At 38.6% G+C, this 11,925-nt stretch overlaps 1 protein-coding gene across 2 annotated transcripts in view; it reads right to left on the bottom strand.

The window, feature by feature from the left end:
• Window positions 1–2,245: 2,245 nt before the first annotated feature.
• Window positions 2,246–11,925, bottom strand: part of LOC135289126 (microtubule-associated protein 1B-like) — a 165,826-nt gene continuing 156,146 nt past the window's right edge. For both annotated transcript variants that reach the window (XM_064402521.1, XM_064402522.1), the window contains exons 6-7: window positions 7,441–7,679; window positions 2,246–6,745 (exon numbers count right to left, since the gene is read on the bottom strand). In XM_064402521.1, coding sequence (XP_064258591.1) covers window positions 6,590–6,745; window positions 7,441–7,679 — 395 coding nt within the window. In that variant the 3' untranslated portion in view covers window positions 2,246–6,589. The remainder of the gene's footprint in view (window positions 6,746–7,440; window positions 7,680–11,925) is intronic.

The following is an 11,925-nucleotide window of genomic DNA, read 5'->3' as shown; positions in this document are numbered from 1 at the left end:
GATCTGCCTTTATGTGCCTTGTTTGTATATGAACATTAAGATTGTGAGGGTGTGTGTTGTGCAGTTGGTAGAAGTTGGCTATTCGTAAGTGAATGAAGAATGGATCCTCCATCTGCTTGGATTTTTGCAACGGCCCTGCAGAAGTCCGCAGCAGTTGTATTTGCAGGTCAAATACAAAAAGGGGGAATTGTGGGACAGCAAAGGCTTCCTGGAGATAAGGAAAGCCCTGTATCTCTCTTGAGGAAGACTCCAAGGCTATCACTATGACAACATGATGGAAGAGGGAAAGTTAAAAGATATGGACTTTAGCTGGCTCACAGAATGTTGTGGCTCCCTGGTCACCTATTGAGAACTTTGTTTCTTTTTTAAGACCAATGGGTAATGTATGTTTCTGTTAAGTAAATGTAAATATTTTGAAAAACTATAAAAGCAATATGTTGCTGTAATAAATCCCTCTTATATACCCTTCTGATGGAGTCTGGGTGCTTTGCGCTGTTTCACGCTCTATAGCGACATGTCCCTTCTGAAGAGTTTATAGCCATCTATTGCTACACTCCACTTGTGCGAGTCATCCCAACATGTCTCCATGATTGTAACTTTATCATAGTTTTCCAGCAGCACAACAGCTTCCAGCTTTTCCTGTTTGTTGCCCGTTGCTGCATGCACTGGTGCATTGCCATATGGATCTCCATCCCCTACTTCCACTGAACTGGCAGACCAAAGGACCTCACTGGCACACTGTCCCTCAAACATTGGTTCGCTGTCCCCAGTCTTATCTTTAGAAAGCCTGGTTTTATCCCTTTCCCTCTTCAAATCTAGTTTAAAGCTTTTTCAATGACCCTTACTAACTCCTGTACAAAGATACTTTTCTCCTTTTGAGACAGGTGTATCCAGCAGACTCAGTGTTGTACAGACTGACCATGATGAAAAAACCCAAAATTCTGGCAATGACACTAGGCTTGGAGCCAGCTATTGATCTGCTGGCCCTTCCTGTTTCTTACTTCATCATTCCTTGCAACTGGAAGGATAGAGGAGAACACTTCTTGTGCTCCTGATCCTTTAACCAGTAGTCCCAGGGCCTGAAGTCTCTCTTGGTTGCCCTTAGACTTCTTGTTGCAACTTCGTTGCTGCCTACCTGAAAAGTCAATAATGGAAAATAATATAAAGGCTGTAGCAGGGTAGGAAGATTTCTCTTCACATAGAATCATAGGATGGTTTGGATTGGAAGAAACCCTAAAGATCACCTAGTGCCAATCCCCTGGGATTGGGACACCTTCCACTAGACCAGGTTGCTCAAAGCCCCATCCAGCCTACCCTTGAACACTTCCAGGGATGTGCTGATGTTTAGAGAGGCGATAGCCTTCTGCCAGCTGGATACCATTGCTCCCTGATCAATCCGGCAGAACTAGAGCATCCTTCCTGACAGCCATGCTCCCTAGGGGCTTCTTTCATATAGGGGGCAGGGTGGGGGAGTGGGGCTATGGTTGTTCCTGGCTGTGCCCAGGTCCCATCAGCTGTTATCTCAGCCTCCTGGTGGCTCTCTCAGCTCCCCCAAGTTTCCCTGATTCAGGAAATTCCCCTGTGGACTGCTTTAGAGCAGTCTGTTGTGGATCATGCCAGCACGGGAGCTGCTTGCCTCAGCGATGTGGTTTTATATGGTGTCATGTCTGATACAGTCCCTTGAATGTGCACTGTGTGAATCGACACATACAGGTAACCGAGGCAACCACCAAACCACAGCTGAAAGGCAAAGAGTAGATTTATTTCATTACCTTGCTAACAATGCCTGGCAGCAGACACATGGGGACAGGCTCATTTCATCCTGGTGAAGGGCGGGCAGGGGGCCCTGCTGCCTGCCCCAGTATATCAAAAGGCTTTGCCCACCCACAGATTATTACAAGGCTGTGCTTTTATGATATCTCTGTCTCTCCCAGCAGGAGGCTCAAGGCATGTCTGTGAGAGTGTGTTGACTCTCCACAGGAATTCTACTTCTCAAAACAGGCAAAGGATGAACAACACTAGGCATAATAAATTGAGTTTGGTAATGTTAAAATGGTAATGTTTTTCATCACAAGAGATAAAACTAATTTTTAGAATTTATTTTTGAGTTTCTAAATAAAGATTAGTTCTTATCTAGCATTTAGTCATTGAACTTTTGAGAAAGCCCATATAGTAGGTAATCGTGACTGAAGGAAAGGGAAAACTTACAAGTACTTACATACACAAAGACAAGAAATGTCAATACTGCTTTACTACTTTTGTATTTTATTGTGGAACTGTGTTTTTTTCTTTTACATCAAATATGCTCAATGGAAGAGGGGACATTGCACACAAATATAATAAAAGCATTGCATATTACTCTCACTGGAAACTAATTTTCTACATTAGATATGACTGGATAGAAGTGATGCAGAATTATAAGACATAATACCATACATAGCTGCAGACTGACACAAACACCATTCAGAACAAGACAGGAGGTGTGTGAGGTGCTTCTCAGCCAGCAACAAGACTGTTTCTTTCCATTGTTTGGAAGATGATGGCTGCATGCAAATGCGTGAAAGCATATTTCAGATTTCCTCTTTTACAGTTGTGATTTCAGCCCAGTCCTGCAGAGTTAGCTCTGCCATCTGGACCTCCTAGATAGTCTAGAGCAGAGAAGCTGGGGATTTTCTCCTTTTTTTTTTGTTTCAGAGTTTTTATGCCACTGTTTTATCTAGTTACTTTTTTTAACATTGTTTTTGTAAATTCACAACAGACTTTTTTTTTATTTGAAACAAACTTACTATTTCTCTCAAAACATCATAGCAAGAACCTCTTGCAACAGATGAACAAAGAGAAGCATATGACAGAAATATCCTATATGCACAGTAAGTGTTCTTTGGAGATTATTTTCTTGTGGTAGGATGGATTGAAAATTCAAATTAAAAAATGGATTCAATCTTAGTAAATGAGTACCAGAACTCTCCTAAAATGCATAAGCTATTGTAGACAATTTAAAAAACCCATTCATATATGCAGTTAGTTCCACTCACCAGAGTATGCAAGAAAAAAAAAAAATCAAAAATTAATTTTGTGAAAGATGGAATGAAAAGTAGAGGCAAATGAAGTCAGACCCACCACAGGACTTTGAAAAGGCATGAAAGAGAGGCCCTAAGTTCAGGAGTGGGGTGTGACCTTTAAAATAATTCTTCATTGAATTTTATGAAGCAGTATAGTAATAGCATGAAGATCATGACTGGGGATGCTGTTATGGGTAATATCATAGTTTAAATGGTGTGTCCTACTGAATTTTTATAATTAATCAATAAGAAACCATGCTCCTAGAAATCTATGCTGATCAACAGTATTCATCATTAATGTACACACAACATTTTTCTGACTGTTTCTAAACTAATTGTGTAGTGATTAGTACAGTTAGATTAGTTCCACAGGCAGGAAAGACATAAAGGCAAGAGGAGCTAATGGAGGAGTTCATTGCTGTGTTATGCCCAGGCATGAGTAACATTTAAAAGGTAATGGATGGAACAGGCATTACAATACCTAAGAATAGTAAGACTCGGTTTTTACTATTATTGTAAAAGCAAAAGATAAATAAATATTTTAAGAACAGCTGTAACTGACCAATTATTATTTTTAAAGTAAAATAAATGCTTGATCCATCACAAACTTACTTGGACAGATTTAAGGCTTGATTCTTATTTCATTTACAGTAGGACCTAATGACTGTAACTTCCCTGACTATAGTGAAATTGTTCTTGATTCACAAGAATAAGTGGCATAAGTGAGATTAAACTCGGGACCATTGCTGTACTTATATTTTCTACCAAAGAAGAGGTACAAACCATTTCAGATATCAGAAAATCAGTTCCCACCCACTTAAAAAGTTTGAAATCTGACCTGTATAAGAATGTAGACAAAGCAGAATTGTAAAAATTGTACAATTATGTGGATGCGACAGTTTAGAGAGAGAAACAGATAGTTTTACCAGGCATCGTCCTGGGGAAAGCTGTGAGAACACTCAGAGAAAAAATTTAAACAAATCTTAGTCTCTGTACTTGGTGTTTGTGAGCATGTGGAATGCTTGTACGTGATTTTTATGGAAAGAAGGTGTTGTTCCTAATTAACCAATGGTGTGAGGGGTGTTGTTAAGAACCAATCAGGTTCTGAGAGAACGATCCTGCTTATAAAATATGTGACATTCCTAATAAAGCTCGCTTTATGCCTCCTGAGCATGGAGTCAATGTTGCTTTCTTTCAGCCGTTCCTAACTCAATGGCAACACAATTATTCTTCAAAAGATTTTGCCTATAACTTGGAAGACTATGTATTACAAAAGCCATTTTAAGTGAATGAGCCCAGCAAATGTGCTTGTTTTCACAATACATTTTCATCTGCTTTTTCTGCCATAGTCATTCTGAGTGAAGTTCTTCACAACTTAAAAGGTATAGCAATAAATAGCATTGTTAGAGATACCTAAAATGAAGAAGCCATTAAAAATAAATCAAATACCTCAACAATGGACAAACTAGTTCACAGCATTAAATAGGCCTCAGGAGCCCACATATAAAGGGCCCTACAGCAATACTAAAAAACCCCTCATAAAAATTAGGTGTGTAAACATATACCTATTAAACAAAAATATCCTAACAATGTAAAATTGAAACAAATTATAAGTAAATAGAATAAAATGAGGTCATAGTTCACTACATTGTGAAGATTAATACCAGCCGTAATGGTGAATCATACACACCAGCACATATTTTCATTTTGGATGCCTTTACACGTTCTATAAATTCAGATTTGAAAACATTCTACAGTGTAACAAGACTTTTTAATTGGGATAAAACTTCTGAAACTAAAAAGTTCAAACTGTCTTAAATGACATAACTGTTCTACATGCTGTTCTGCTGCAAGCAGTCTAAAGAAGAAAGGGAAGGGAGAAAGAAAGAAACAGAAGGAGGAAAGGAACTTATTTTAGCTTATCATTTATTCTACCTTTTTTCAAGATCTTGGGAGGATTGAACATATAGATTACACTCTTGTAAATATTAGGCAATCAGCATTTCAAATCCCATTTTCTGTCATCATCAATAGTTTAATTTTTCTACCAGGGACCCCCTCCCCCCTGCTTCCAAAAAGGCAGTTGACTATTTTCAACAAATCTTACCTCAATATCCATTCTCACTAAAACTTTAAATAACATTAATTTATCTTAAAAGACTACTAAAATAATTGCCTTGGCCTGAAAAAAAATTCTTTTAATTTTCCTTTAAATGAAAACTTTTGTTAAAAACCTATTAAAAGTTCATGCAGCACTTTATAAAATTTTTCTGTATGTTTGTACCCATATATGCTTTTAAATTAAACAAATAAGGTGAGACGGGGGAAGATTGAATACTGTACAGACTCACAGATAATCTTCTTCATAATCCTGAATATTTTACCAAGTTTTGCAACTCTGATAGTGAAGACCACTTCAATCTTACTTCCACAGTACAAAAGAACCTTTAAAAAAAAAAATGCTCATCTTGCCTTGTTGAGCTGTCCTGGTGCATCAATGAATTGTTCACAGAACTAACATATGTACTTCATAGCACCAAGCTGTTTGACCAGTCAGATAGGTTTCTAGTATACACTTCATGCACACTCACTTCTTTACTGGTGCAACTATGATCCTACACAGATGTTTTATAAATTTGATGTGTCAACATTAAAAAATAAGTGCATCAAGTTTCTTTGTACATTCAAGTCACTTTCTAAGGCAAATCGTCTACTGTATGTACTCCCAACTGCTTTGGTATTTTGTTTTAGTTAATTGACAGTGGACATGGGTGTTTAAGCATGTGTACTAGTCAGTTCTGACTGGAGTGAGTGGATTTTTACTGGGAGCATGCCTTTGATCAACAATTTTGCACGTTGAAGTAAAGGTTTTAGAATTCACAATGAGGTTCAGACTACATGCATATTTGGCCTATGATTGTTATGGGATGTCAGTATGCAGGGTTCAAATTAAAGTGGAAAACTGCTAATGAGCATTTAGGTTATACGTCACTTCCTAGCCACATTCTGCATATTTTGCAGCTAACTTAATTCTGTAAAGTAAGGACCTCCTTTGCAGTAGCTCAGATTGATACACATTTCAAACCTCCTTTTCATGTGAGTGCATAAACTACAGTAAGCGATACAGCTGTTGCCATGAGGTTACTGGAGATCTAATTATTTATTACTTTCTCCTCCTATCCCTTTCTCTCTTTTTCTCTCTTTGTAATTCTTTAAAGGGCAAATGCATCTACCTGGCATAAGTCACTTGGAGTTGCTAGTACATGGTTTTCAAACATTCAATGAAGATGAAACTGGATCTGTATTTTCACAGTAATTTTGACCCTATTATGGGAATGCTGTTATTTCCCTTAGCAATCAGCAAAGACTAAAAAATCTTTGTGACTTGCATCACTGTGATAGGGTATAGAATTTTACAGGTTTACAGTTCAGCAGCTGAAATAGATGGGTTAAATTTTTAGAAAAGGTGTTTTCAAACTGAAGAATTTCTGGACAAAAAGTAAATCTTGCAGTGCATGGTCTGGTTCTTACAGTTCAATCTTGCATGCGGGAAAAGATTCATCTTGCATAACAACAGTGCTGCTGCTTGCCAAAACCATAATGTTGAGGTCCTGCTGTTTTTCATGGGTGTCTTGATACCATTCTCTCATCACTTCCGAGTCATGGGTTGGGATTAAGGTCACCTGCAACACAAAAGAGAATTCCTGAGGAATGGACAACAGAAGCAACTGATAAGAAAAATGTCTTTTTAAGAAGTCTTTGCCAACAATTATAATTCCTTTTTGGAAAGAGTGGATCAGATAAAAGAAAATAAATAAATATGTATATAACATAAAATGACTGAGAAACAGCAGTTTATCAAAACAAAACCTTAGTTCTCTAAGGTACTGAGGTGCAACTTTCCAGAGAAGCAGCAGTCTGTAGTCTGCACTGACGGCTCTTCAGATTATGGCCAAATATTTTGTTTACTTATTTATCATGTTGGAAAGGCATATGAAGTTTCAATGAGTACACATTGATGGTATAAACCATTAAACATTCACTTTTCTTTCCTACTTAAAACGTGCAAGGTTTCCAAACTTGGATCATATATGGTATAGCAACAAGATCTAATAGACAAATGGCCCTGTAAACCAGTTCCCAACTGTTTTATTCTCCAGAGACAGGTCAGAAGGGTCAGAAATGGAGAAGCATTTGAGCATGGTACAGCTCTGTCCCTCACTTGGGTGTCCTCTCACATCACTTGTGAAACAAGGTGCCCAAGCTGGGAACTCCTGTCTCCAGAAGCTACTGCCCACTCCAGAGGCACTCTGGCTTCCTGTAGTTGCTTTCCAGAGAAGATTACATTTCCAGGTAGAAATACTAGTGAAGAGCCTACCTGCATATTACTGTCCCACTGGGCCTTGCCCTCCAGCAGGGAGTCCAGAACAGCCCTGCTTGGCTCCTCAGCTGCAGAATCATTCCCGCTCACCACATAGTAGGATGACCTCACCCTCTTGAAAAACTCAACATCAACATTCTTTCTATTGCTATGGTTGGGAATGTATACCAGATCCAAATACATTGGAGGTCCTGGAGGCACTGCTGTAGAATTTGATGACTTACTATTCCCAGCTCCTTTGGAAATCAAACAACAAAAGAACATATCACAGGCTAGTTAAAACATGCATTTGTTAATTACCACGATAACTGCTGAGATTATATTCTTAAAATTGCTTGTTTTAGTTAAACATTACATAGCTACCATTGTACTTCTGTGTCCCCTGAAACACTTATGGCATTACCCTCCTACATCTAACACGTTCCAACTTTGTTGTATGCCAATTGCAATTGGACTGGGAGGGAAAAAATAGAATAAAAATAACTAACTATATAATACAATAAAAACTCACTACCATATAATCAACATTTGACCAAACCTTTCCCAGTAATATACTATTATCCAACAATTACTATGCAGGTCTGTGATTACTGAATTGCCATTCAATAAATGGCAGTATTATTTTCTGATTTAAGAAGTACAACTTTTTGAAAGTTTCAGGTATGCATGATTATAAAAGCTAGGGTCACACAGGGAGCAATGCAGAAATGGTCCTGAGATTTGGGGTATCAGCACATACCAAGACATAGTAGCTGTTGATATGTTCAAACTGTCTTACAGGTGCATCAGGGAGATACTACATGAGAGCAGAAAGAGGGACAAGGTGGAATGTGTAAGAAAAGAGAAACTTCTTAAATCAATTACTGCAGGAAACTGAGAAAAAGTGTTTGTTTGCCTGCTGGTTCCTTATTTGCATACACAAACTAGACACTTATCACAAAAAGAAGAGGGAAGCATGTTTTTCTGCTATACATAGCATAGTATCTGTTCTAAGAAGTCAAAAATAGCTGCTTTTGCTGCACACTGGATCATGTTGTGAACTGACAATCAGGATTCAACCAGTAATTTCATCTAGATGATCACCATTTATGTTTTATTGATATCTTCATGATGTTCCAGAGGATAAAGTTTGGTGTGCTGGTTTTGCATTAATTGATTTGTGGTGAAGAGGGAAAAACTCAGCCACAGAAGTGATTTTTTGTGAGAAGCTGCTAGCAGCTTCCTCTGTGCCTGGCAAAACCAATTGCTGGCTAGCTCTGAGAATTAGCACACTGCTAAGCCAATTAGAAAAACGCTGATAATGCCTCTATGATAATATATTTAAGAATGAAAAACTGCTGGAAGCTGTCTTGCTCCCTGGTCTCAAAAGAGGGGTAGAGGGGCAGGCTGGGGCCCCTTCCCAGAGGGGGCCACTGGACATCATCCCGGTGTGGCTGATGGGCCATGCTGCTGGGGGCCATCCCGGTGCCACGAGCAACCATGCAGCTGGGGCAGCGCCTCACGGCTGTGGTTACTTCAGCATGGCTTGCAATGGACTTTATTTACTTAGCTGGTTTTAACCAACCATGCTGTGGACAGAAAGACAAAAGCGGCAGCAGCAGTTTTTCTTTTCTTGGCGTCCCTCATGAAGAAAATGTGCGGAGTGGAGCCGGCAGCCCGCACGGCTTGCTCAGTGCCGGCAGAGACCACGTGACCGAGAGAGAGAGAGAGAGAGAGAGAGAGAGAGAGAGAGAGATTCCCCATTTGCAGAGCCTGGACAAGATTAACCTTTCAGCGCTGCAGAACTCTATAAACGGTTTCAATTGATAGAACTTGAGTACAAATGAACCTACGAACACTGATTCTCTCCTGAGTCCGAGCAAAGGAAAAAGTGAAGACACGTGAGGAGAACAATAAGGTGACACTAACGTCAGTACAAAAGGGGGGGGGTGAAGGAAGTGCTCGGAGCATCGGAGCTGAGATTCTTCTGTAAACCCTGGTGAGGATTACAATACAACAAACTGTTTCTCTGTAATTCATTAAGTGCATGGGGAGGATGCATCATTCACCCGCAGCCCATGAGAAAAAGGCAGTGGTGCTGGAGCATGTGGATACTGAAAAGCTGTGATCGGGTGAGAGGCTTGAACAGAGAGAAAGAAAACCCTTGCTTTCAGAAATAAAAGAAGACCCTTGCTTTTATACTAGAACAACTCATCCTTAAAAACTGCACCTCATAAGCTAAACAGCCCACGAAAAGCAGTTGTCGTGGGAGGGACTTCACGTTGCAAGCAGGTTCTGGGCAAACTGTTAGCCGTGAAAATTTAAACCACACTGGAAAAGTTCACAGAGAATTGTTTCCTGTAGGAAAGACCCCATGGCATAACAAAAGAGACTCCTCTCCCTAAGTAAACTGATGAAAAATTTTTAGAAGTGACAAACTAAATAAAAACACCATGTTTTATCTCCCTGCACTGTCGGTGAGAAAGAAAGAAGGGCTTGGGAAGGAAAAATATGTTCTAAGAGTTTATTTTTTGTTCTCATTATTCTCTTTTAATTCTGTTAATAAAATTTTCTTTATACCTTTTAAAGTTTTAAGTCTGTTTTGCCCTTAAAGTGTTTTTCTCCTAATCCTTATCTCTCCCCATTAATTTTCTTTTCCCCTCCTCTGCTTAACTGTAGCAGAAGAAAATGAATAATTTTTTAGGTGCACTGACATTTAGCCAGTGTCAACCCATCGCATTTGGTAAACTAAATTATATGAACGATGTACTCTATGTAGGATTACATATTGAAAATACAGGAAAGTCCAATACAATTGTCTAGAAGGACTTGCTATTCATCACAGGGTAATATGTCAAATAAGCATAATAACATGATAAGATTTCCTTAATTAGAGAGTTTTTAACTATTTGGTATATTAAAAAAAAACTTTTATCATCTTTTGTCATAAAAAATTCTGTGATACATCTTTCTGAATTGCATATGCTAACATTGCATAATTGATTAGACATTACACTTAAATGTCATTATCAAATAGACACTTGTATTCAGTGTTGGAATATACCCCAGAAGCATGCCTCAAGGAAGAAGAATCTAATATAAAACTGAAGTGCTGGTGAAATGTACAGCATGAGGAACTGCACTGCTGCTTTGAAAAATGTCTACTAGGAGCAACATGCAAATAATTATGTAAGAAAGGAATAGTGGACCACTTAAAATGATGAAGCTACAAAGACCTGAATGCTGGTTTGCTTGTACTGAATCCTACTCTTGCTCCTTGTAAAAAGTTTTCAATAAAACATCTGTCCTGAAAACAGCAAAATCCAAGTATCCCCAAAACACTCTAACAAGATGTGCAAGAAACAAAATACTAGCACAATGTCTCCTTTGGTAATCTAATTCATATTTTATTACTACTTGGAATACACAACAGTAATTCAAAATTACATTAGTTTTCTGGATATTTAGTCATCACTGATAGCGTAAAACTTTAACTGTGTATTGGTTCTGGCTGAGCTGGAGTTCATTTTTCCATAGCAGCCCTTACAGTGCTGTGCTTTACATTTGTAGCTAGAAAGGTGTTGTCAACATACCAGTGTTTTGGCTACTGCTGAGCAGCACTGACACAAAGTCAGCACTAACATTCCCTCCCCCCCATCAAGGAGCTGGAAGTGGGCAAGATCCTGGGAGGGGACACAATTAGGATAGCTGACCCAAACTGACCAAAGGGATATTCCATAGCATCTGACAACAGCTCAGATAAAAAAGCTAAGGGAGAGAGGAGGAACAGGGGGGCATTTGTTATTCTACAATGTTTGCCTTCCAGGGCAACTGCTGCATGAGCTGAAGCCCTGCTTCCTGGAAAGTGACTGAACATTGTTTGCTGATGGGAAGTAGAAAATAAACTCTTTTTTTCTCTTTGCTTGTGCGTGCATAAACTTTCGCTTTCACTTTAGTAAACTGCCTTATCTAAATGTACGTGATTTTCTTTCCCCTGTCCAGCTGGGAAGGGGAGTGGCCAAGCAGCTTGGTGGGCATCTGGTGTCCAGCCAAGGTCAACCGACCACAAGTGGATTACATGATGTACATGCTCAGCTCATTAAAAGTGCTCTTACTGCTGTTATAATTTTTTAAAAATACTATTTTTTAAATTATTCAAGCAAAGTAATAAAAGCATCCAATGTCTGATTGTACCTATGCCTCTCACAATATTGAACTGCATCACATTATGTTAAGAAGATTATGTCTATCTGATTCTTACTATGAATAAAGTAATTTAGTTCGCTACTGATTTCATTTCACCTACAGAAGTGGTACTTTTAATTCTAAATAGTTGGTTAACAATTCAGACAGGATTAAGTTTTTTATATTTGATGTACCCTCTCTAATTCTTTGCATCTTAGCAAACTGACACATCAGATTTATCAGATTGCAAAACTTAATTTAGTGAATTTCATTCATTTAAATGTAGCTATAATATGCCAGATTTATATTTAAAACGTG

The sequence above is a fragment of the Passer domesticus genome, chromosome W (genome assembly GCF_036417665.1).
Source record: "Passer domesticus isolate bPasDom1 chromosome W, bPasDom1.hap1, whole genome shotgun sequence".
Lineage (NCBI taxonomy): Eukaryota > Metazoa > Chordata > Aves > Passeriformes > Passeridae > Passer > Passer domesticus.
Note: the sequence above shows the minus strand (reverse complement) of the source record. Positions and strands in the feature narration are given on the sequence as shown.